Source organism: Malaya genurostris, chromosome 1 (genome assembly GCF_030247185.1).
Source record: "Malaya genurostris strain Urasoe2022 chromosome 1, Malgen_1.1, whole genome shotgun sequence".
NCBI classification, from domain to species: domain Eukaryota; kingdom Metazoa; phylum Arthropoda; class Insecta; order Diptera; family Culicidae; genus Malaya; species Malaya genurostris.
In genome coordinates this window covers 27337953-27362770 of record NC_080570.1, presented here as the reverse complement: position 1 = coordinate 27362770, position 24818 = coordinate 27337953, and the positions used below count along the sequence as shown (strand labels likewise).

The 24818-nt window shown below is 36.1% G+C and overlaps 2 protein-coding genes across 2 annotated transcripts; both read left to right on the top strand.

Annotated features, from left to right (window-relative positions):
* The first annotated feature begins 1568 nt into the window (after positions 1-1568).
* LOC131435567 (uncharacterized) lies at positions 1569-2594 on the top strand. The gene is made up of 2 exons (XM_058603596.1): positions 1569-1991; positions 2057-2594. The coding sequence occupies exon 2, from the start codon at positions 2078-2080 to the stop codon at positions 2447-2449; it is 372 nt and encodes a 123-aa protein (XP_058459579.1). The 5' UTR covers positions 1569-1991; positions 2057-2077; the 3' UTR covers positions 2450-2594.
* Positions 2595-2796: 202 nt separating this feature from the next.
* Positions 2797-9993, top strand: LOC131435562 (hydroxylysine kinase-like). The gene is made up of 3 exons (XM_058603584.1): positions 2797-3417; positions 8760-9084; positions 9148-9993. Exons 1-3 carry the CDS (start codon positions 3155-3157, stop codon positions 9769-9771), a joined length of 1212 nt encoding a protein of 403 aa, XP_058459567.1. The 5' UTR covers positions 2797-3154; the 3' UTR covers positions 9772-9993.
* The last annotated feature ends 14825 nt before the right edge of the window (positions 9994-24818 follow it).

Here is a 24818-nt window from a genome sequence, read left to right as displayed (position 1 = left end):
TAAAAGTGCAAATCCATTAACAAATCAGCGAGATACAAGCGCTTCAAATTAGGTACGAAAAATCTATCACCGATAGTTCAGAATTAGCCTGCTAGTTCCCGTAGAATCGGTATTCAATATGCTCAAGCAAACACGGTGTTCAGAATACGGAAAAAGACATCCACACACACACAAACGCAACTATCAAGCGAGCGAATGGATATAATCTGTCATCCACTCACTAGACAAGTTACGTGTTTCAGGTAGCCAGCGACTTAGGTAAAAACTGTAAAATGGCATATATTTATAGATTCCTCTTTGTTCGGAAATTTATAGTAAGGAGTAGGTTGTGGTATTTTTTATGCATGATGCGAAACTCCCATATGGCAAACGAAGCAGAAGCTACTATATGAAATTCTAGTTGTAGACCAACGATCGAAATCGTCGACCGTGCACGAAAAATCAAGAGGATGACAGCATTTGCGCCGCCGTGATTGGTTCGTGAAAACTTAGGTCGACTCAAAACAATTTTTAAATAGTATTGTATGTTTAAGTTCAATGTTTCTGAATCGATTGGTTGTTAAATTATTTCAATCCATCAACGGAAGACTTATCGTTATTATAGTTCAAAGTTATGACAGAAAAAGGTTACGCGGCTATCTTTGAAACTTTTTATTGTCACCCGGCCCCGTCTAATCAAGAGTAAGGCATGGTTTTTGATAATACTTCTCCAATAGGTCCCGGTATGTTGCAAAACATGATCAATCGGAAACTGCGCCTACAGAAAAATAATATAATATAATATTTGTGTAAATTGTCTCAATTTTCAAGGTGGTTAGAAATCCCGCACGATTGATTTTTTTCATATAGTTTTTACAGTTTGAAAATTTGAATTTTCAAATTCTGCAGCCCATGAAACGTGGTATTTTGTTCTACTTTTTCTCCATTTTTCCAGTGTTAAAAAATTATGATTTTCGGGTGAGCTATGAGTAGAAGTCTACCACTTTTTCGTTCAATAAATTTTATGAAAACGTACATTCGGTACTATTACAATTCGAGAATAGTTCATCAATCATGCGTCCGAAAAAAATATTGATGCACGTTTGAAATTTGTGGCTTGAGCGTTTTTGGTGAAATGAAAGTTTTTTATGTTTTGCGTTGAACAGTCTTTATTATCAGACAACTGACAGCATTAGCAAAAATATACGTTATTTGAATTTATGAGACAACAATTGTCTTTGTTTAGTCAATAGTTTTGAGTTGAAACAGCCATTGTAGAAAACAACAATTACAATATCGCAATTTGGTAATTGAGGGTTTCTCCGTGTATTTGCGCTTGTAATTGTCATTCGTAACAGAATAACAAAATGAATATGTTTTGACTAAGAATACAATAGTTTACTACGAACAGTGCTTACTGGGCAGAAAATAAAATACAAATTATTGTCTTTCATATCCGTAGGAACAATTCTAAAGAAACTTGAGTAGCCCATTCGACATCGATTTTATACTGTCATTACGCAGTCCCTCGACAAATCGTTGTGCGCATGAGCAGCGTTCAAACAAACGCTTCCAGCCAGACAACAAACTTCAAGGCGGACAAAAGCTCCGCGATACCGTGCTTGCCATATAATAAATAATGTATTAGAAACTAATGGCGTTTTCGTTTTTAATTTGCACTACACCGGTGCAGTGCTACACTGAGGCATGAATAAACGAACAAAAATGACGAAAACATAAACAGTAACCATTGACTACAATAAACGTGGAATCGCACAGAGCTACACCAAACTTTTGATGATTGCTACACCAGTGGTATCGGTGCAGAAAAAGTGTAGCACTGGTGTAGTGCAATTGGCAAAAACGAACGGTTTCAGTGCAGCTTTCGCTACACCAGTGTAGTGCAATTTAAAAACGAAAACGACATAAGACGCAACTTCGGATATCAAAAGCAATAACAAAACAACATTCCAGAGAATAGGCGTTCGATCGCTAGATTCGTGTTCGACTAAGTATTATTAGCGTAATTTAGTACTAGTTATTCAAAAGTAACATTTATTTTTTTCTTTGTTTTTAGTGTAAAATAATCGTAAAAGAAATGCCCTCCGCGGAACCACCGATGAATAACGGGGACGAACACCAATCCTCATCACTTCAGGACAATCGTCAGCATGATCAAAATGGGCATGGTGATGAAAACGATGGCAACCACATTTTGGCGGAATCGAATCAAACCGTATCCCGGGATCCCGACCGTCAGTTGATACCGGCCGATCGCATTCTGCACGTGGAGGACTGTCCCGGGGCACCGTTGGATCTGCCGACTGTGCGTGAGTTCACGCAGAACGACAAGATCAACAAATTTCTGCTGAATTCTTTCCTGCAGCGAATTAACGAAACCGATCTGGGACAGGTACGGGATAACGACACTAACGGGGATAGCGAGCAGGATCAGGATTTTGAGGCGTAAGGTTGAGCAAAATTTCTTCGCTATTGAAGATAGTTTAGATTAAGTTTTGTATGTTATTATTGTGGTGTCATTTTAAAGTTTTCGTTGCTACTGATGATGAGTGATGATCGAATAAAGATATGGACGGAATATTGAGTGAAATTTATATGGTAGTTTTCATTTTTTTCGCGAATGCTTGCAGCATACGACTATGGGAGTGACATTTTGAGTATTATGGTCAATCGTAAACACCAGCGGAGCTTTGTTGATCAGGTGGCTTGTATGAGATGACAGGCGTGCATCAGGTGGCTTGTATGAGATGACAGCTTACATAACTTACCAACTGATCACGTTGACAGATCTACGGTGTAGATTAAAATGCATACACTACATCACACACAGTTATCTGTTCGTCGTTGTCTTCGACGCTCGTCGTTGCCGCTTTGTTTGTTTGTTTTCGTGTATTCGGTTGTCCTACATACAACTGTGCTTTCAATTTACATTCCATCCCAGTTTTAATCAGTGAAGAATTGTAAGCAGAAACGACGCGAAGCAAGAGGAGATTTATTTATTTATCGTCTATCTTTATCAGTGCGGCTCCGTAATCCGCACTCAAAGTCGCCGTATCGACGAGGCAAGACACGGCTGCCTGCACTGTTCAGTGATTCTTTGGTTCCAACCAAAGTCGGTTGTGAGATTTCGGTGTCTTCTTCCTTTCAAGTAAACATGGAAATGAAAACAATCTCCCAAAAGAAGCGCCTCTCGTCGGATGCAGTCGCTGCTTTGGGTGGAATCGGTGGGGACACCAATGGTCACACGTCACCGGGTGAAAGTGTTGCAGTAACACTCAAACCTGGCTCCGAAATTCGGCCCGTTGTAACGGAAGAAGATGTACGAAAACTCGCGGAACGGCTGTACGGTATTATCATACTGGAAATGTGCGAGTTGGATTCCTATGACGATAAGAATTTTTTTATCCAGGCAGACAGGTAGGTTTCAAAGAAGCAACTGGGTGGGGTGTTATTTCTAGTGCTTCCATATATTAGTGCTTCCCAATGAAGTGGGCAGGTTTGTTTGATCTTCTGATTGTCAAATGAAACTGCGCAACAGTGCCGGTACAAACCTGAAAGATATTTTTTTGGCATAACATGATAAAAAGTGACATCCATGGAAGACCACGTGACGCCGTTTGTATGGTATTCGTGTGGCACATGCCACACAGAATGACACTGAATTGAATTAAATTCTATACGCGCGTTAGGAATTATTGAATGGTATTAATTCAATGCACTAGTGGTTTATAGTTAAAAGGTTTAATGTTACGCTTAGCTTAATATTCATTCTCGAAGTGTTGGTGTCAATTGGACAACTTGTTTTTTACGATTTATAGCAATTAGACCTTTAAAATAATTGCATCTCAAGCTTAATTAAAAATGTACGAATTCAGAGTAAACTGCTTATTGCAATCGATTGAGAAAAATAAAGTATCTTTCATATTTCGTATTTTCCGGTTAGAGTAAAATATTCTGCCAAACTGTGTAGTTGAAATTCACGCTTATCATGTGCATTGTTATGTTGATATGCATTGATTGATTGCACTTTCTTATCATTGCTGATAGACTACTTTGGCGTTCAGCAAATTGATATTGTGCGAAATTGTAATTGTTTGGAACCGGAACGCAGGTTTTTCATTCGTGGAAATCAACTCGTTTGTGGGTAGGCGCACTCAGAAAAATCCTCACTTCAATGCTACGTGAAAACGTATGTGATTTTTACCCACTAACTTTTCTTGTAATACTTATGTGAAGTATAGGTGGCACAGAATGAACTCATGAACTCATAGTCCACATTTGTACCAAAAGCAAACCCTACGTAACTTTTTTCGTAGACTCTATAGAATAATTTTGTGAAATTTACACGAAGTTCATTTAAATTGTATGTAAATAATGCTCCTTTCTAAATAAGCTGCAGGTGTTGCACAATGAATCAAAATCGACATTACCTCTTCAGAGCAAAAGTTTTTTCTTCCAGTTCTGAAATCATTTTTCGAAAACATTTTCCTATTTCATCAGAAATGGTTAATAACATGACCTAATTTAAAATGTTCCTATCGACTTTACAATTATGCTGAAAGCATAATCTCTAAATGAGCAGCAAATTAGCTGGCAGCCAAAATGAATTGAAAAAAATTGCACATCTCATTCATTCTAGCCTGCGCAGTTGACTTTTAATATCAGTAAATTTAATATTAAAGAACTTTTTTATGTTTTCTTCCATTGAAATTATAGTAATTCATACCGTGTAGGTGAACTTTTTTACTCTTTTGCTCTATCTTATTTATTTGTGTGTTAGAATGAGTGTGTCGTGAATTCGTCGTACGAAAGTATAGGTCACCGTTCCAGTTCTGGAAGTAAAGAAATTTTATTTCGCACAATTTACATAATATATAAACATATGATAACGATTGTAGATATTCAAAAGAGTGAGGTTTTATTCGTATTCACGTCAGCCAGTTATGTCTCTCACATTACCCACCTACTTTTTCATATATATTTTTGTTTTTGTACAAAGAAATAATGTCGGATAGCTAAACACCATTTATTATTGTATTGGCATCGATCCAATATGCCAGCATTTATTTTATCATCCAACTCATCTGTTTTCGTTAAAAAAATACTGCACTTCTCTTGTCAGCATGTCTCAGTGTCAGTGAAAATGCACCTGTTACTAAATGATGGCCGAATATTTTATGTCATTGTCATTGAATCGGTTCTGGCAGCCGTCTGGTACCCATGGCTGCAAAGGTAGCCAAAACACCGTGTGGGCATCCACATCATCGGTTCGGAATGAATTTCATGTTCATGTCCGAATCGTTGCGGACTTCAGTGCAACAACTAGGGCCACTTGGGATGCATCCCTCGCCCGGCAGTTACTTTGGAGAAAAAGATCCTACTATTGAAGAGAGTTGTTTTATTCATCTTTGCAATATGGCGCAAATATCATTAAATCGTTGTAGTGTGTAATACCCGATGGTAGAAACGTACTTGAGTATTCATTACACCACATTATTCGCCCTTTGTTAGGGGTATACGTTTTTTACTAGGGATCCAATAACCGGAAGATCTATGATGCGTTGGAGATGCACGTGATTTAGTCTGAGTGGAATAATTATGGTGTTGGCAACAATTTTTCATCCGATGGATAATCTGATAGTAGAGACATTTCCCAGCTAGTCAAAAGTTGTGATAAGAGAGACTGATTCGGCTTAATCAGTTTACGAACATTATTGCTAGCATTCTGAGTAAGCCATTTCTAAAGAAATTGACGCAAACGAGCTGCTTCTTAAATACATTGTTCAGCTTCTATGCAGCGAGAAAGTTCACTTGTTCAGCACTTTCCAGTTCTCAAAAGTTCCGAGTGTACTTTTAAGCAGCAAGAAAGTGGATGTTTTAAGTAATTGTTGAACTTTTAATTGCTTGGGTTAGCTATCGAATTATGAGTTCTCATTTTTTTTATCAGACTGGTAGTTTTACATAATTGGTTACTGATTTTAACATTAACCGAATATTCCAATCCATTCGAGAAGGAAAGAGAACCCCAACTGTGAACCAAGTATGTTGTGCTTAATTTTAAAAAATAATTCAAAACCAGTCATCTGTATTTCAATAGGTTTTGGAAAAGCATAATATTTGAAATAGAATCAAATACAGACACTTTTAGATTTTTTGTTTGCAAATTTTTTTCATGAATCATCATACAATTTTTACTAAATGCTGAAACATTCTCGTATATGCACTGTAAATCATCGTCTTCTTTTTAGAAACGACTAGCTGTAGTAAACTATAAATTACTCAGTAGCTTACAAAATGCAGTCGCCATTTAATCACCTTTTCTCCTTGTTCACCTGTGGTTGTCATATTTGTCACTCGGGACTTGACTACAAAAGTAATGACAAATTAAATCAGTTTTTATGATTTATCATATATCTTTATCGGGCTAACGATAGGAACGAAAATATATCAAATATTGCGTGTAGTTTGTGGATGCTTGCTTGTGATATAAAGAGATGGGAAGATTAAACATACAACTACGAGGAATTTAAATAAAAGACGCCCTGTTTAATCGGCTTGTTTTCTGAGGGCAGGGTCAATCATTTATTTTTTTCTGTGTATTTTCTCACAGTAAAACATTTCAAGAATATTCAGTGAAATTTTCAAGCTTCTCGGAACAAAACTCAGCAAGTTATGGGCCTTTATCTTTGTTTATCTCATACTGCGAAGAAATAAGAACTCGGCGCATAGGCCCAAGACTTCTGCTCCCTTGAGTAGTAAATTGTTTCCATTGATTTAAAGACAAAAAACCTGAATCGTCATTCAAAAACTACTGCACAAATTTTGTTCAAATTTTGCACACACTTTCTACATATAAGAAACCAGACCTCAACGTTTTAGTTTTTTTTGTTGTTTGTTATTTTGGGAAGATTTTACAGCTACAAAATGGCAGATTTTTTCGTGAAAAATCGTAGTTTTCACTTTGAACAACCACCAAAATTAAAAAAAAAATAAAAAAATCAAACAGAAACGTTATGGTCTAGAAAAACTTCTACTCTAACTATGCTGCTTTGATTTGTTCACTTCTGATTAGACTGCGCTGAGATACAGTGGACACAGCAAATCATGATTTTTCCTCAAAAATATCTCTTCATCGACTTATTTCTTAATATTTTTCCACGAAAAAATCACTATCAAAAATGTTTTTATTCTGTTGAACGATAATTCTGAAAAAAAAAATCGCAAAAAAAGATGATTTTTTCATGATTTAGACACTAAGACACCAACCACGGCCACGGTTTAAACTTTATCTGAGCTTAGATAAGATTTACTGGGCTTGTTTACTATTTATAAAGAATTTCGTGAGGTTACCGGTTTTAAGAAAGCTTAGGAGATTGGAAAAATTGCGCGGGGTTGGCGAGCTTAAATTCATTTTGCTTTCTTCGTGGGGATTGTTAATCGGTGGTAAATTTGCCAACGAATGTTAGGTTTACAGAATTTAGTGATAAATGCACTAGTATTTCACAGTTCACACCAAATCGAACTGCACTATATGAAAGTGTGCTGAATCAAAAGATTAGAGTGCCTATAACCAGAGTGACAACTTCTCATCCGTAATGTTGGCAACAATCCAAAACATTTAATCCGAAATGTTGGCAGTTTTGTAAGCTTTAAATTGAAATCCACAGGTTGTTTGCTCGTTAATAACTGGAAGCTGTCATTCCAAACGAACAGCTGTCTTCACTATGTTTATAGTTACTCTAGTGATTATGAATGCAACTGCTCTGAACAGACAGAACTCTGATGCAGCGATGCCAGATAGTAGTAGTGTCATTTCCGTAGATTGGCATTTTTCTCGGAAGCTCTCACAGTGAAGTTTTTTTTTTGCTCTCCAGACAAAACTAGTTTTCGTAGTTCTACGTTGATAAATTGTAATTTCCGTAGATTTCCGTAGAAAAAATCCAATTTCCGTTGATTTTGTCTACGGATCCGTAGATCCGTAGAAAATGTTCGTATCCGTAGATCTACGGAGATTTCCGTAGATCTGACATCGCTGCTCTGATGTCTGTAAACGAAACACAATCACGTGCTGTTTTTTCTTTGCTTCTTTTCGGTCCGTTGTCAATTTAGTAAGCAGTGTTACCAGTTATGCAGACTGACTGACAAACAGCTTTCAAAAGAAAATAATTCATGAAACGGTTTTGCTTCTGAATATGCCTGTTTTTGACTATTTCGATATGCTCGTTCAAAATCGCTGACAGAAGATTGATGCTCGATTGAAATTACAAACCACTTACCATTGCTAATCAGGAGGTGTAACATGAAGAATTCTGCACATTCTATCACCCTAGAAGACCGACGTGTTCGACTCAAGAACGAGTTTGCCAAATATTATCAAACAATGTTGTATGAGTGGACTGCCAGACTCGCACGTCTTGTAGCAAAAACAGTTGCTTGAATGTATGGTGGGATCAATTTTTGGTAGAAAATAGCAGGCAGTGTAGGTGTTTTTCGCAGATACCAATCAATTTCAAAGAAAATATTAATATTTACAATGCGCTTCTTGGATTGATAGTCTCAGAGTTTCTGTAATTTAGCAGATTCCATTCTTGCTTGCACAGTGTTGAATACATTTCTTACAAAATTTTATTGATTTAATTTTTGGGAAAAAAATATGCTCAAAAATAATCAAGTCTACATGTTTCATCTTTAAGTATTGCATAATCGATTTCAATGTAAATTAGAAGACACACTCAACTGATTCATTTTTTATTACGCAGACTCATCAAAAACCCTATCCTCAAGACGGTCAGCCCGAACGGGTACGTGCTGAAAATTGCCAATTCCCTGGATTCCCAGAATGAAGCGTTCTTCGACGGGCAAGCGGAAATAATGCGTCAGTTGGCCAAACATAACATTCGTTGTCCGATTCAGATTCAGAATATTTTCGGAAAGTTTTATTCTGTGGAAACCTTGGGACAGAGCAAACACGTGGTGCGTTTACTCGAGTACATTCCGGGGAAGGTTTTCCACGGGGTGCCTCATCCGGAGCGTTTGTTCTATCAGGCAGGAATGTTCATCGCTCGAGTTGGTTCGGCTCTGAAGGTAAGTTCGGTTGGTTGATGATAATAAAGTGTTTCATTTACAAATCGTGTTCTAAATCTTCAGGGCATCACACATGAGGGCGTTTTGAAACGTGAATCGGTCTGGAAATTGGATAACTTTCCCAAGTTAGAGGAGTTCTTATATGTTGTCAAGGACGAGCATCGCAAGGATATTGTCGAACAAGTTTTGGATGCTTTTCAAAAGCGTATTGCGTCGAACAGTGAAGATTTCGAACGAGGAGTAATCTATGGGGACTTCAACGAATATAACATCATCGTCAGCCGCACGGAGGAGAACTCAAAGGAGTACGACATAGCCGGGATCATCGATTTCGGGGATGTCTGTTATTCCTGCTACGTGTTTGAGTTGGCTATCGCAATGACCTACATGATGTTAGAATCGAATGATTTAGATACCGGCGGATTGATCATGGCTGGATACGGAATGTTAAGGTTGATTCCACCGCACGAAAAGGCGATACTGAAAGTGGCAATTGCAGCTCGATTGTGCCAAAGTTTAGTCCTAGGTCTCTATACGTCGACCGTGGACGAGAGTAACCAGTACATTTTATCCTCGCAGGCCCGGGGCTGGGGTTTGCTCGAAACGTTGTGGGCTGAGAAGGAAAAGGATCTTCTGGAACGCTGGGAAAATGTGTCCGTTCAGTTCTTGACTCGCAGCACTAAGTGAAATCTGTTACGGAAGAGAAAGTAGCATTTAAACGGAGCGATTGTTTGAAACTGAAGTCAGATTTCAATAGGATACTAAGGTCAATTATAGTGTTGCCTTTAAAACCACAAATGAAGATATTCAGAAGCGAATTATGTTGATATTTTTGTTGTGTTTGTTGCTTACTTCATCAAAACCTGTTGAAGCTTTTATTATTGTACGTATATTAAATTAGAAATTTTATATGTATGTTTTTTTATTCAATCAAGAATTTCAGGGGCTGGCAAAGGTTTTACTCAATCTAAAACATGATAATTATGAGTCATTCCAAAGCAGGTGTAAACATTTTGGAAATGATTGCTGGGTACCACTTGGTGTGGAGAATTTTGGGCGGAGTAATTTCGAGAAAGCTGAAAGTCTAAGTATATAGGGAGAGTGGAGCAAACGACCTAAACATAAAGAGTAATAGTATGTTCACATTAGCGCTGACATCAAGTGATATACGGATATACTTGATACCCGATGATATCATGTGCGATATCACTTGATATCCCATATAATTTGATGTCAACGCGTATCACCATTTTGTCATGATATCCGGGATATCATGTACGATATCATGTCGAGTTGTCAAAAATCGCAACTAGCAACACGGATAATGGCATTGAACGCACTCATTTATAAACGTCACTTTGAGAGTGACAATAAACAATCATTATAATTTCAAATTTTTCAACGAATACTGGCGTTCGGAGAACATTTATTGCAAGACTTCAATTATTGATTGAATTGTAGGAGAGAAAAGCAATATTATTGATCTTACTCCTAATGGGAACATTCAATATGACAATTTGATTGTCAAACGATATTATTTCGATCATATGTGAACACTCCCACGTGATATGCATATCATCTCTGTATATCAAGTGATATAAGCGCTAATGTGAACATGGTATATGGACCTACCAACATTCGGATGAAATTGTCGAATTTGTTGCCAAAAATTTTCAAAAATCAGAGAAAATTAAAATAAAACCTGAATTAAAAACGGTTATTTTCAGAACAATACCGACAATTGCGGCGACATCTATGAATGTTCGCCAAGCTGTTTACTCGAAATTTTACATACTGTTCGTATGCGAGTCCAACGGTATACCTATACCGCAATACAGATATATTCCCCTAAAATATCGATAATTCACTGTTCATATAAATAAATACCGATTTTCGGTTTTTGCTTGGGTTGGCATTTAAAAGGTGGAGGAGCGATCTTATTTTTATAACTAAAATAAGCCCCGGTTAATATTTCCTAGTACATATTGTTGTAGTAGTAGTAGAGATTCTGGTACAGATCGATTTTTGCGCCGGATACAGGTTTTAGAAAAAAAATGGCCTATCGACTCTGTGCGAACCAAGAAATCCTATTGAACTAGAGATGGGCAAAACAGTTCATTTCAAAGAACCGTTCAGTGATTCAGAGTTCTATTGAAAGAACTAGTCCTCGAGAGCCGTTCGTTCGTTCTTTTCATAGTTAGTTTGCTTGTTGAATGACTAACCGAGATCCCAATTAGAACTGAGGTTCATATTAAACTGTGTTCTACCGTTCTCGAAAAAGATTGAGCGAGCAAAAAAAGATCCACGACTTTGAACTGAAGAACTACCGTTTTCAAAAATAGAACTATTGGTCATTCATTCTTTCAAAAGAACTAGTTCTTTTGAACCGTTCGCGAACGAATTGCCCATCTCTAGATTGAACGATGTTCATCTAAAACCCGTTTTCATATAAAATGTGTAAAAACATATGTATTTAATTTGAGCGATTTTGATTAGGAGTGTTCTCGCGATGCGTTTGTTTCCTTTCTTATCCATACGTCGGTTTATGTCTTCAATGATGGTACCGCTGTGATCAAAGTATTTTCTTCGGTTAACAGTGTTGCCGATATTTCCGACACGTTATAACTGATTCAGATTTGTCATTTATATAGTTTTTCTACTCGGTTCAGAACGTTATCTCACTTCCGGTGAATCTCTCAACGATGAGTATTTCGCGAGGAAGAAAGAATTTTTGTCCGTCCTTTAGCGACTCGACGTAGCCACACAGCGAGATTTTCGTTTGTAGTCCAGTGAAAAAAAAGTCCATTGGATTATAAACGAAAACTAACTGGGAAATCGCCTAAGTTACATCAATCGACGTCATCTCAAGTGAGGTGACGCCAACCAGAAAGAAGAAACAAAAGTACGTTATCTATTCAGGCTACGTAATCTATAATTATTACCCTTTACCTATAGACGGAAACGACTCCAAACTTTGTCTGAATTAAAACAATAATTAGCGGGTTTAGGTAAGTTTAGGAGAGTTTAGGGTTTTCCGGGATTAAGTAAGATTATTTCAAATTAAATGAAATAATTCCCGCATAAATAAAACCTGAATTAAAAACGGTTATTTTCCGTATTGAATCTTGTACATGCAAGTATAGTTGAGAGAAATGTCAAATTCGTGCGCGCGAAATCTGCAGCACTGCGCTCCCATACAATTGACATGATCTCATAAACCAAATAAACATAGATTTCCCATAGTACGGAGACTCTAACTAACTAATATGGCAAATCTTATAGAAATATAAAAAAAATACTAGCATTGTGATTGACAATCTCGGGCTAATTTGCTCCCAGAAGCTTGTGGTTGAATATAATTACATAATTACAGGTGCAGGACTTAAAACAGTTCACTTGGTTAGACTAAATGAAAACGAGTTTATTAGAGCCAGTGGCGTACCGACAACCCCCCCCCCCCCCATAGATACCACATTGATCAGATTACAAATTGTTCATAACTCAGCTCTTGTCATTTCATGTTTATGTGCATTAACATAATACAACAGTATTTTTAAATATTTTATGAGAAAACTTTTTAAATATTTCATGAGAAAACAATTGCGTTTAAAATCTATACGAGAAATGATAATGTTTGTATTTTTCAAATTGATTTTACTGTGGAATTGTTTGTCAAGAAATTGACAGGAACGCACTAGTAAAATATTTGTTACTTATATCAAAATATTGATAGAAACAAAACAAACTAATACACTGAGAAAAATTGATTATCATGATTTGAAGTTTCAAGCTGCAACATTTGCTATACACGCTTAGAAAAAGTTACTCAGAGTTTGAGTACTAGTTACTCATTTTCAAATGATACATGGAAACGTCAAAAATTGAGTAGTTATCATCAATGATATTGAGTAACTTCTACTCTAAATTTGAGTTTTAACGCAAGAACTCGTTTTTTTGTCACTATTCGCAAGATCAGTCTAAAAGTTGTAATAACCATTTGTAGCAACAGGTTGTATTTTTTGTTAGTGAGATCGCGTGTTTCGAGGGTGAGTCGCTTAACACAAACGGTGTTGTATCTGCAAAAACCGGAATGATAAACTCCGTGTTTTGCTTTAGAATGGAAACGAAAAGGCTCAAATGTCATTTATGAGGAATAAGTGTATGATTGGTGCCTGAGCATAACTGACATGTATGTTAATTTGCGATTGACACACAACTCCAAGCGACCACCACTTGATATAGTATTGAGTTCAATTACTTAATTTTTTAATACAATACACTCAGAAAAGGAGCATTTTTTTTGCAAATTTGGTATATGTGAAATAAAATTTCACTCAAAATTTGAGTGATAGTTACACGAATGCCATAAAATGTTAGAATGGTCTAATGGATTCACTAATTGATTTCTCAGGCCAATCCCGAAAGCTGCTTATACAATACTCTATCTGTTTAAGCTTGACGATGCAGAAACGTTATTATTTTTCAACTGCTGATGATGCCGCCTCACCAGCCAGTAGCGTTGGTTCAGCGTGAGGAACGATATAAAACTGCAATTTCAGTTTAATTGTTGGGTTGAATGGATTTTCTGGATGGCACTCGAGCAAACGGGTGCAGTTTAGTATAGAAACTTTATGATAACTAAACGTTATGGTTCCTGCAAGGTTCTATCAGTCGGAGATAGGCACAACGCTGGTGTACGAAACGTTTTTATTCTAGACTCTTGTAAAGTACTAACTGAGGAAGTTTTTTTTTCTTCCATGAAGTGGTTTTCAATCTCGGAAGCCAGAATGATGAGATTCGTGCTGACACAGACTGCTTCCGCTACCTATCCAATGAGATGTGATATGACAGCTGATCACTGGATATTAGTGGAAATGAGGCAAACAGACAGAGTCACTTATGTCTGGTAAAAAGTATGCTTTGCGGCTAAAATACTATATAGCACAAGGCGCTGTTTTTTAGAAGTGCGAAAAAGCCGTTGGAAATTGCGAGCTCGCTACCGCCACCTATTTGACAGTTCGCCTCGATGCCGGATGCCGTTTCACGAAAAGAACCAACAATTGCGATAGCCTAATTTCGCTTGTGCGAGCGACAAAATGTTCTGAACTTTGCCTAAATTAAATCAGCTAACGATACTTGTTGCTAAAGTTGTCATAGCTAATTATGTGTTATTCGACAAACTTTCTTCATCTCGCCTAAACTAATCTAATCTTAGTATAATTTCATTGGTAGGAATAGAATTCATATCAAGTTTGAAGTGTTTTTATCTTTAGTTTGATGCCAACAAATGTGACTTGTATGTATAACTGAATGCCGTTTTGTTTATGCGACTACGTGACACAGCGATTTCTTAAACTGACGATGAAAAATAGTTTCTCTTTACTGTTTCATCCCAGAAGAGCTTTGCTTAGCACGTCCGCTCGTACTTTATCGCACTTTTTCTCACCAGATGCTGAATACATTGGTAACGGGCATTTAAATTTCAATCACGATCGGTTCGCTCTGTTGAGAGAGCTGCTGATATTGAAGTGAAAACCATTCCAATCCTCCTGAAGAACACTTGGAACTGTTTACACGATGATAATGGATGGTAATTACTAATTGAATCACTTTACCATGTAAATTTGTCTCGTTTGATGTCGGAATTAGCAGAGTCCTTCCGGCAGTTTACGCATGTATGATAGCCAGATAACGTAATTGTATTGTCAATTAGAGTAATAAAGATTAATGAAGAAGCGGTCTCTTAGTGGTTGATTTTTACAAGTAATGATTGGACAAAGCACCAATCTGAGGTAGCAGCATTAGCAAATATCTCAGATTTTAAGGGAACGTCAGCCAGAATGCTATTGGATAGTTTTGAGACTCTTGGCCGAATTACAGAATTAAACTTGAGTTGAATGAAAAAGTCATAGAGATATCGAACTTCGTACATATTTTAAGAAACTCGTCTGAATCAAGTCTCACAAGCTGAAAATTTCATGTGCTCGGGAATTACTTTTTTCAGTTTAAATATTTTATAGGTTTCTTCCTACAAAATAATACTATACACTGAAGAAAAGTCGACGCCTAGTTGATTTTTCGTCCAAGTTTTTGTATATTTTTCAAAGTTCACATTCGATTCTTGAGAGAAAAATAAAAAAAAACTAGCAAAATTTTCCAAATTTAAAAACTTTGATTTTGAAAATCGTCACCAATATTGGGCAGCGCAGCAATCGGAGAAAAGTTTTCGTTAATTCTCGGTTAATTTTTCAAAAGGGCGTATAAGCAAGTGACAGTTTCTCTTTGTTTACTTTCTCTTCTAATAATTACCAAGCGGTTTCCACGTTTATCACTCAACTCTTTGCATGAAATGATACCCGAAACTTTCAACTTTCAAACAGAACAGTGATATCAAAGAAAATCTTTGATGTGATGTGATTATCACAATAATCGAAAGAGAGAGTGATTAAAGAGAAACTGTCACTTGCTTATACGCCCTAATGAAAAATAAACCGAGAATTGACATCAAATTTAGTAATTCGACGTGAACATTTCATAAGAGCACTTTCCCTTCTATTAATAAAACCTGAATTTTGACGTTCACTTACCAAATTTGTATATAAAATGAAAGAAAATATCTCTAGCTTTGTAATAGTATCATACATGCAACGAACAATTGCGTAATAACGCAGATATAATCGAAAGAGAAAGTAAACAAAGAGAATCTGTCAATTGTTTTAAGGCCCTTTTGAAATGTTCACGTCAAATTGCTTAGTTCTATGTTTGACACGGGGCAGCGCAGCAATCACCAAAATGTTCCCGAGATGTGACATCGGACGGACAGCTGATTTTCCATTTACTTGAGTTTTAACAAATGCAGATGCCAACCCTTACAAATATGGGTAAAAAAAGATTATTCACGTATTGTCATCAAACATATGATTTAAAATTGCCCTATTCACTTGATAAGCTCGGATGAAATTTGAAAGTATCATCTCTAAACAAGCAGCGCCTGTACATTTCATTTTAGCGTAATTATATATGTCAATTTATTATGATTGTTACGGAGCCATTACTGCAATATCTCGAAAGTTTGCAATATAAATTGAAAGATTGTGATCATTCACAAGAATCACCGGAAGTCGTATTCTAGGATCAGTATCATACGAGCCCGTCAATTACTTTAACTTTTAGTTAAATTTGGCTGTCGAGCAGTTATTTTGTTATTGTCAAAAATAATCCTGCTCGAAAGATATGGTTATTTTTGGCAATTCGCTGATTATTTTCTGCTACCGACTGACGTAATGGAAGTATTAGCGTGTTTTTATAGACAAACAATGATATTAATTCAGTTCAATTGTTATCTTCGATAAGTCAATATAATTCATTATTCGAACAAGTTGACCTAGGTTGATATCCATAGGTGATTACATAAACCGTTTGAAACTTCTATTGCCACAGTTTTTCGTTTAAAGCAGAAGTTGAAAATGACATGAACCTTTCCTCCTTTGCTCAAGCCAAACTTGACTATAATTTTTTTATTTAATGCCAACGTGCTGGTTTCCAATTCTTGTTCGAACACAGAATCAATACCGAAAGTACACAGAAATTGTATTGCTGTACTGGAAGCTGCAACCTGCAGCATAGATCTACTTGTTTGTATCCGGTAGTGCCCAGTGGAAGGAATGATGATGTAGTTTGGAAGTAGGATACCTGTACCTATGCTTGAGCTGGTCCATGAACATTCTTATCGATGTTTCAAACATTCTTCATTCGTCAGATCAAATTAGCAATTGTCGAATCCTTGACTCAAAGCAATGATATTGATGGGTTTGAAGGTAAAATAATCAAATTATATGTTACATGCACCGATGAGTATAGTATTGGTACCTTTGCCCTAGTAAAAAAGAACCCGGAAAATCGGCTGTGAAACTGTAAACCTCCATATCTGCTATACAAGCTGGCCCAACACTGTAAAGTCGAACAAGCATTGCTGTTGGATTTAGAACCTCTGGAGCTTTTTTGGAGACTTTGTCGTTGCTTACATTTCGCTTTCCGTTTCTGTTATTTTTTTTTTCAGCAAAAAGTTAGTGTGTTTGAACAGAGAAAAAGCAACTACGCCATCCGGAGGTTTGCTGATCGATTCGAGCTCAGCAATGCTTCATACTGGTGTACCGATTGGGATATCAATCGATCCGACTTTCGGTGCACGCTAATTCTAAAGGAAAGTACGGTTAGTTGCTGAAAGGATTAAGCCACAGCCATTTGGGTTTTTTTTTTCATTCAATCTACTACTCTTTCAATGCAACGGTTTGTCCTATCATCGTGTAACATTGCCTACTGAAGATAAACTGATGCGAAGGGTCAAGGGGAAAAAAGGGTTATATCGAAGGTTAGCGCTTATAGGAGTAAGCACTTCGCCCGTATGCTTCAAGAGAGTATTAAACAATCTCTTTTGTATAGCAGGAATGTTTGATTCAATCGTAATGAAGACCACTGAAATGCAGATTAGGCCCAATAAACTGGAAGAAAGGTAAATCCTTTGTTCGAGCATCGTTAACAGTTAGAAAATGGCATTTTTCTCTTCTTAACCGAGAAGAATTCCATCCAATCTGTAATCTTATATTTGGATGAAATCAGTAAATTTTGATGAAAGTCTGCGAAAAACTCGATTTTAAAAAGCCTGCACAAAAGTCTATAACAAATAAATGTCTGCAACACTTAGTTAGAAATCTGCAAATTAACAGATAAATCTGGCATCTCTGCTTAAATGTCATGATAAAAATGAGCATGGATAGATACGCGCACGGATACCCTATTATAGTATTGGTCTAGCACTAGTTCATGCGAATCAGTATTTTAGAACAATTTAATCTGCTAGCTAGCAATTGATTTCGATAAAGTTTTCATTTGAAAACAAGTTAACCACTATCAATATGGAATGAAGCAACAGTTAGTTCATTCAACTAATTGACCACACGAGTAATTCCAGATTGATGGTTGAACATAAAACCACAAATTTACCCGAGAGATGATGTGACAACACCCCGCCGTGACAGTGATACGGCTATTGCTTTAGTGAGTTGTGAGGCAATTAATTTCTTCTAATCAGAGTAGGCTGATATGTGAAAATGTGTTTCAATCATTTTCTTCCTGTTATTGTAATTTGCACTGGCGGTTAACAAAGATTTCGGTGCGACAAGATAGCGACAAAATGCCGCAAAGATAGCGAAACTGTCATTCGCATTGATTCAACCTCTTCGAGACCAAAACCCAGAAACATATTTTATTAAATTGATCATTAAATGACCGTGTTTTCATAACCAGAATAACTATAGAGAATAATTACTTTTTAAATCTGTTAATCCATCAGACGACTTATTTCTCTATTCGCTCTAATGCTTGATATAAAAATGTTGTAAACTTCAGTACAACAAACAGCGAAGAGGTTAAAAACATTGATTAACTGTTAAAAGTGATAAAATTTATAAGTATGACGAGAAAAACAACAAAGGTTATTTATGGCTGAGCCGATTTTCATTTTTTTATGGCTGAACCAATTTTCACCAAATTTGATTCAAATTAAAGGTCTTATGGTTCTAAAGAAAATTCTGAATTTAATCTTGATCCGACTTCCGGTTCCGAAACCACATTAGTGTAGAAATTCTAGTTTCAAATTATTAAATCATTTTTCTCAGAGATTTTTACGAATTTAAATTCAAATGATCTATACAAAACTACTGAATTTCATCTGGATCCGACTTCTGGTTTTGGAATAGTAGGATAAAGAGTGTTAAACATTTCTAGCAGTTATACAGAGCAGTGTTGCAAATTTGCATAAAAGGATGAGATTTTGTTGATATAGTTAAATTCATATCTTTTTGCTTTGTTGAATTTGGATGCGAAATTCTGATCAACAAACTGTAGTTAGCTGAACGCAAATGTTCACTAATAGATGGTGCGATGACACAAAAAGGAAGTTCATTGTTCATTTTGTGCTAGGAATTTCTCACCGTCCTCCGTTCAATTCATGTGGTACCCATTTTCTTATCTAATGCTCTTTTTATATGGCACTTTCTTTTCAACTTGGTGACTTTAAATTATTCCGATGCTTCCGATATAGCATGAGGAGTGAGAGTGTATTAAAGGGATAATAAGTCTTGGAATGTAGAATCGTGGAGTCATGTTTCTGACCTTTTCCTGGCATGTAACAAACTAAGATTGCCTGAATAAATAATGAAAACTATCTACTGAGTTTGCAGCACCTACCGGAAACAGTATACAGTAAGTTTTCATTGCATATGGAGCTATGCGAATGAATTTAATCCGAAGCTTTACAAGGATTAGTTTCAGAAATTTTCGGCTTTCTTTCCTGTCTTTGATGAACATTTGGCAGTTCTGGCTGTCTGTAGGAGCTGAAGCACGGCAACTATTTCAAATATTAATTGTTTTTGCTAGTTACAGAGCCATTCTGATCTCCTACCCTAGGGGACAGAAATTTGCGTTGCCCGTGGTTCTGTTTCTACGAGAAAGTTTTATTTGACTAAATTCACGTACCGTTTTTGGGAAGGAGACGAGACAACACCAATATGACTCGGGAAGGTGCCAATTATGATCACGGGAACTTTTCGCTTGCAAACCACCTGGGAATAAAGCTTCTCGAGTTAGTTTGCTTGCTTACGTACACATACAGCATTTTGGTAATGTGTGATAAATGAATTATGCCAAAAGTTTTATTCCATGTATTACAACTCTACGGCACAAGGAGGGGTACTTTACTGTACTGCTTATAGGTTTATTTGCTCTTGAATCAAGCAGTTTATGTTTTGAGTGTGTTTTGCGAACATTCAGTGACAGTGATAGCGGGGGGCATATCGATTGAATTATCTATCGTTGCGTCGTGTTAAAATGAGAGAAAATTAGAAATTGTTTGTTACTAGTTGATATTTCGTCGTCTAATTATCAAAAATGTATAAATTATCGAGTGTAAGTCGATTCGATACTGATCAGCGATGCAAGATAGTTATAGTGTCATTTCCTCCGATTGACATTTTCCACGGAAATTCTAGCGGTGTCAAGCACGTAAAAAAAAAAAGAAAATATCCGAATTCGTAGATTTCCGTAGATCTCACATTATTGCTACACTGCAAAACAGGCAGTTGACTTTTCATCGAACGGGTGAAAAAGCGAGTACTTCGCCCATCCGCTCTGCATGAAGGCAAGCGTTGACTGAGCAGAAAAATGTGACCGAGCTTATATTTATAGATTTCGTTTTGTACGAAAGTTCAAGAACTGCTAGTGAATGAAATGCGAGGTGTACAGCAACGATTAAAACCGTCGGTCGTGTTAGAAGAGTCAAGAGTATGACTGTGATTGGGTCGTGAAAACATAGATCGATTCAAACCGATTATTTAATGGTGTACTATTGAAATACTAAATGGCCTTGCAATAATACATGTTTAAGTTAAATGTTTCCGACCCGATCGGAAGCTAAACAAAATAAATTCATCAACAAATGACTAAGTTATAAGCGTTCAAAATAACGACTGCAAATCCAATTTTAAATTTAAATTGGCAACCGTTTTTGTATAGTGAAAAGTAAGGTATTTTCACTGTCAAAACAATAGTCAATGCAAGCATAATCGATTTTGTAACCAAATTTCGCGTAAGAGGTAGATCAATTGCAAACTGCAAATCTTACTTCAATCCCGGATTCCATGCCATTTTGTGAGCGTGAATTTGTGATTCAACAAATTCTTCATTTCACTGGCTGTGCTTTTTCCACCAACCCACCGGATGAAGTAAGAAAATGGTATAAAAATAACACTGCCCGAATAATCCGCTTACCCGTTCCGAGAGGTGTTTGATTTTGTCCGTTGCCATTCGGGGATGGGAAACTTTCTAATCTGCATAAACTTTTCCGACAGTTCGAGATGAAGTGTGGAAAAATCTCATCCTTTTATGCAAATTGGCTGAGAACGGTTGAAATAATATCTATTACGGCACATAAACTATGTAAAACGGATGGAAATGATTTGTCTTCAATATGAGATTTGTCAAACTTTTCGGGTCGCGAGCTTGAAATCTACTTTGCACATTTTAAATCGTTTTGCTATCGAAATTGACTAACACTCTTTTATAATTTTTCGGTGTTGAGTAGAATCACAGATAACAGATACACAGGCCCGAACTGATTTTTTTTTAAATTCTGTGTAAATTTCAAATTTGCTATACGTTGATGGAAACACTACTGCCACCTACTCGACTATTCGCCGCAATCTTTCAAAACGTGCCACTACTAGGGATGTCGGAATTTTCGAATTACTCGATTATTTAATAATCGATTATTCATTCGATTATTACTTTGGGATATTTTTTAATTATTCTATTAGCTCAATAATCGAATATTAGTTTTAAGCTCATCGATTAAATATTACTCGATTATCTGGGTTATTAATCGATTAATCGATCGATATTCCGACATCCCTATCCTCTACGACCCGGAACGAGAACAAAATCCTCCTGTCTGTTATAGAAATATTCCAACTACAACAATTTTAACACTTATCACACGATTTTCCTATGGGTTAAAGACAACTTTTTTCCATGTCTCATAAATCACACGAGAATTCGATCGGAAAAAAACAAAATCAAAATCGTCATTTTAACCAACAGCAAAACAAAAATCTAGCGTGAAGTGAATGTTCCGCCCAAAATTGTGTCTTATGTGAAAACGGCACCCCAATCGAGGTGGAACCTCGTGTCGTTCGTGGTGACATCGGCAAGTGTTCCCATGCAGTTTGAGCAAATTTTGCACACAGTTCGTATCCCAAGTAACAATTCGAATGCCTAATGGTTTTGATTGTAATTTATAGGAGTTTTGTAATTGATTTTTCAATCACTACCTGTTTTATGACGACTATAATAAATGTCTCTTTTGACAAATATTATCAAAGTTTTTAAAGCTTCTATAAAACTTTTTACCCAGACTAACAACTGGACTAAAAATAAAACAATGTGTACTACAATAAAACCATGCAAACACTCTTAATATTGCTTTCAAACATTTTCTTTAAAACATTATTGTCAGTTAAATTCTTTCATAAATCTAGTTTTGTGTGTGTGCGTGTTCATTGGATGACAGTTTCACTCAGAGCAAATTTGAGGGTTCTAAAGTATATTTATGACACATTTTTGTGGACTATTTGATTTATTGCTTCTTGGGTTAAGCGTAATTTGCATTAAAGAAAATTTCATGGCCGCCATTATGATGTCCTATACCGTAGCATTTATTGACATCAAATATACTTCGAAATGCAAAAACGAATAAAAATGACGGACTTTTATGATTCATTTTCAGAACGTATACACAAGTTTTAATGCCACGAAATAGTTTTATACAAAAATGACGAAGAATCACAAAAAATAATTTTTAAAAATCATGGAGATTTTCGCAAAAACTGCATTTATTTCAAGGCGATTAGTTATAATTCTTATTTCTACCCAAAAGTTCACGATAAAAATAAAAGCGCATGAAGTTTTTACGTTCGGAAAAAACCTCAAACTTGTAAATAAAATCTAATATATTCTTACTGGTTGCATTCAAAGCAGACATGACACACACATAGCCATGAAAAATATTATCAAAACGACAATTTATTTATAGCGGAATTCATTCCTTCCGAATAATTTAAATGTTGATCGTTAAGCTGGCTTAAAAATTTTCTTGAATTTGGAGTTTTAACGCAGGTTTATGCTAATTCTTCACTTTGCTTTATAAACCTTATGAAGAATGGTCCACTTGGCAGGAACATACTCTTTTAGAGGTTTTCAGTAGGCTTTCGTGGAGTTTAAAGTTTTAATGCAAGATTTATTATGTAGCATTGAAGACAGCTACAAGTATTTATTAATATTCAAATTGTTACTTGGGATGTGAGTCTGTATATTTGTTTTCTATGGTAGAAGCACAAACGAATTTCCAGACATGACAGTCACGATCTTTTTTTGGCGCACATCTACGGTCCTCCGTGAAACTGACACCAATGGTGATAAATTGGTTGCACTGCTGAGTTCCTATCATACATTCATAATGCAAATGTCAAACCGTGAGAACCCTTTCGGTTCGGATAGCTCATTTGTATATATTGAGATTTTATGGCACACTTTGGTTGAAATGATAACAATGCAATTAATCTCACGTTCCACCAAGCGGAGAGTCCGGTCATTTTAGAAGGTACCGGGAACGAACCACATTTTTTAAAAATATTTATAAGCACGTACATGTCTTTATTATTTATCTTGGGTAGAAGGTTCGATGTCGGAAAATCGATCGATTGAAATGCAATTGATTAGTTTAAAACATTATATTCGATTCACATTTCAAAAGCACCTACAAGTACTGAGCTTAATTTTGAAGATATTTTACGATTTTCTATGATGATTTGAAATTTTCTACTTTTCATCTTGTAATGTTAGAACAGTAAGTCGACTTGGATAAAATTTAATTTTTATGGGACTTTGTTTTTACTTGAATTTGATTCTTTGAAAATTTGATACGAGTTTATTTGATCATATTCTATAATGATCTGAAAACGAGCGAAATTTATTAGTCCATTAAAAAAATTCGCTACTGATTATATCACAACTTATGAAAAATCTACTCTTGATATTGACATTATTACACTAAAATTAGCCATCTTTGAGAAATATGAGTGATATTATTTTCATTTTTAACACACATCACCCTGTAATTGCCGTAATTGGAAATCGGATTCGGATAAAGTTTGCGATAGTCGTTTGAGCTTTCTCCGAAAAAAATGAATGACATTATTTTCATTTTTTTGTGTAATTCCGGAACCAGAAGTAGAATCAAACTGAAATTGAGGAACTTTGTATATGACCATAGGACATCATTTGTATCAAAGTTTGTAAATATTGATTCAGCTATTTTCGAGAAAAAGAATGACAATGTTTTAACTTTTTTGGTGAATGTTTCCCTGTAATGCCGGGATCGACAGTCTGATCCAAATGAAAGTTAGGATATTAGTATGAGACCATATAAACTTCGATTTGAATCTAAGCTGTTGGAAATCATTGCAGCTATCTCCGAGAAAATTGAGTTACAATATTTTTGCTGTTTCGGTTCATGTCGCCCTGTAAATCCGGCAGTCGAATCAAACAGAAAATTTAGGAGCTTGGTATGAGATCATAAGACCTTTTATTTGAATTAAAGTAAAAATCGGTTCAGCCGACTTCGAGGAAGAGTGAAAATATTTTCACTTTTTTGGTGCATGTTTCCCTGTAATTCCGGAACCGAAGGTCTCAGTAAAATCAGAAACTTAGTATATGACTATAAACCTCTTCATTTGACACTCACACACGCACGCACACATATACAGGATGCGCCAAGGGGCAAATCATTCTAAACTTTGTCTGAACTCAAACAAGTTTTACCGGGAGTAAAAAAGTTTAGCAGGGATCCGGCTGGATTAGAATGGGATTAGAGAAGTTTAGCCGAGATCTGGAAAAGCATTATTTTGACATAAGAAACTGTGAACGTGGGAGCAGAGATGCCAGATATTTTTCATAGAAAACCTGAATTGTTTTGTATAAAAAATCTGTATTTATCTGTATTCAGAAAGGAAATTTCGGAAATAAAATGATGTTTGAAGATGTTATTCCATTAGATTATTGTTATAGAATGGCAGATGCAAAGAGCATTCCTTTATATCGTAAGTCCTTGCCGCACGGACATG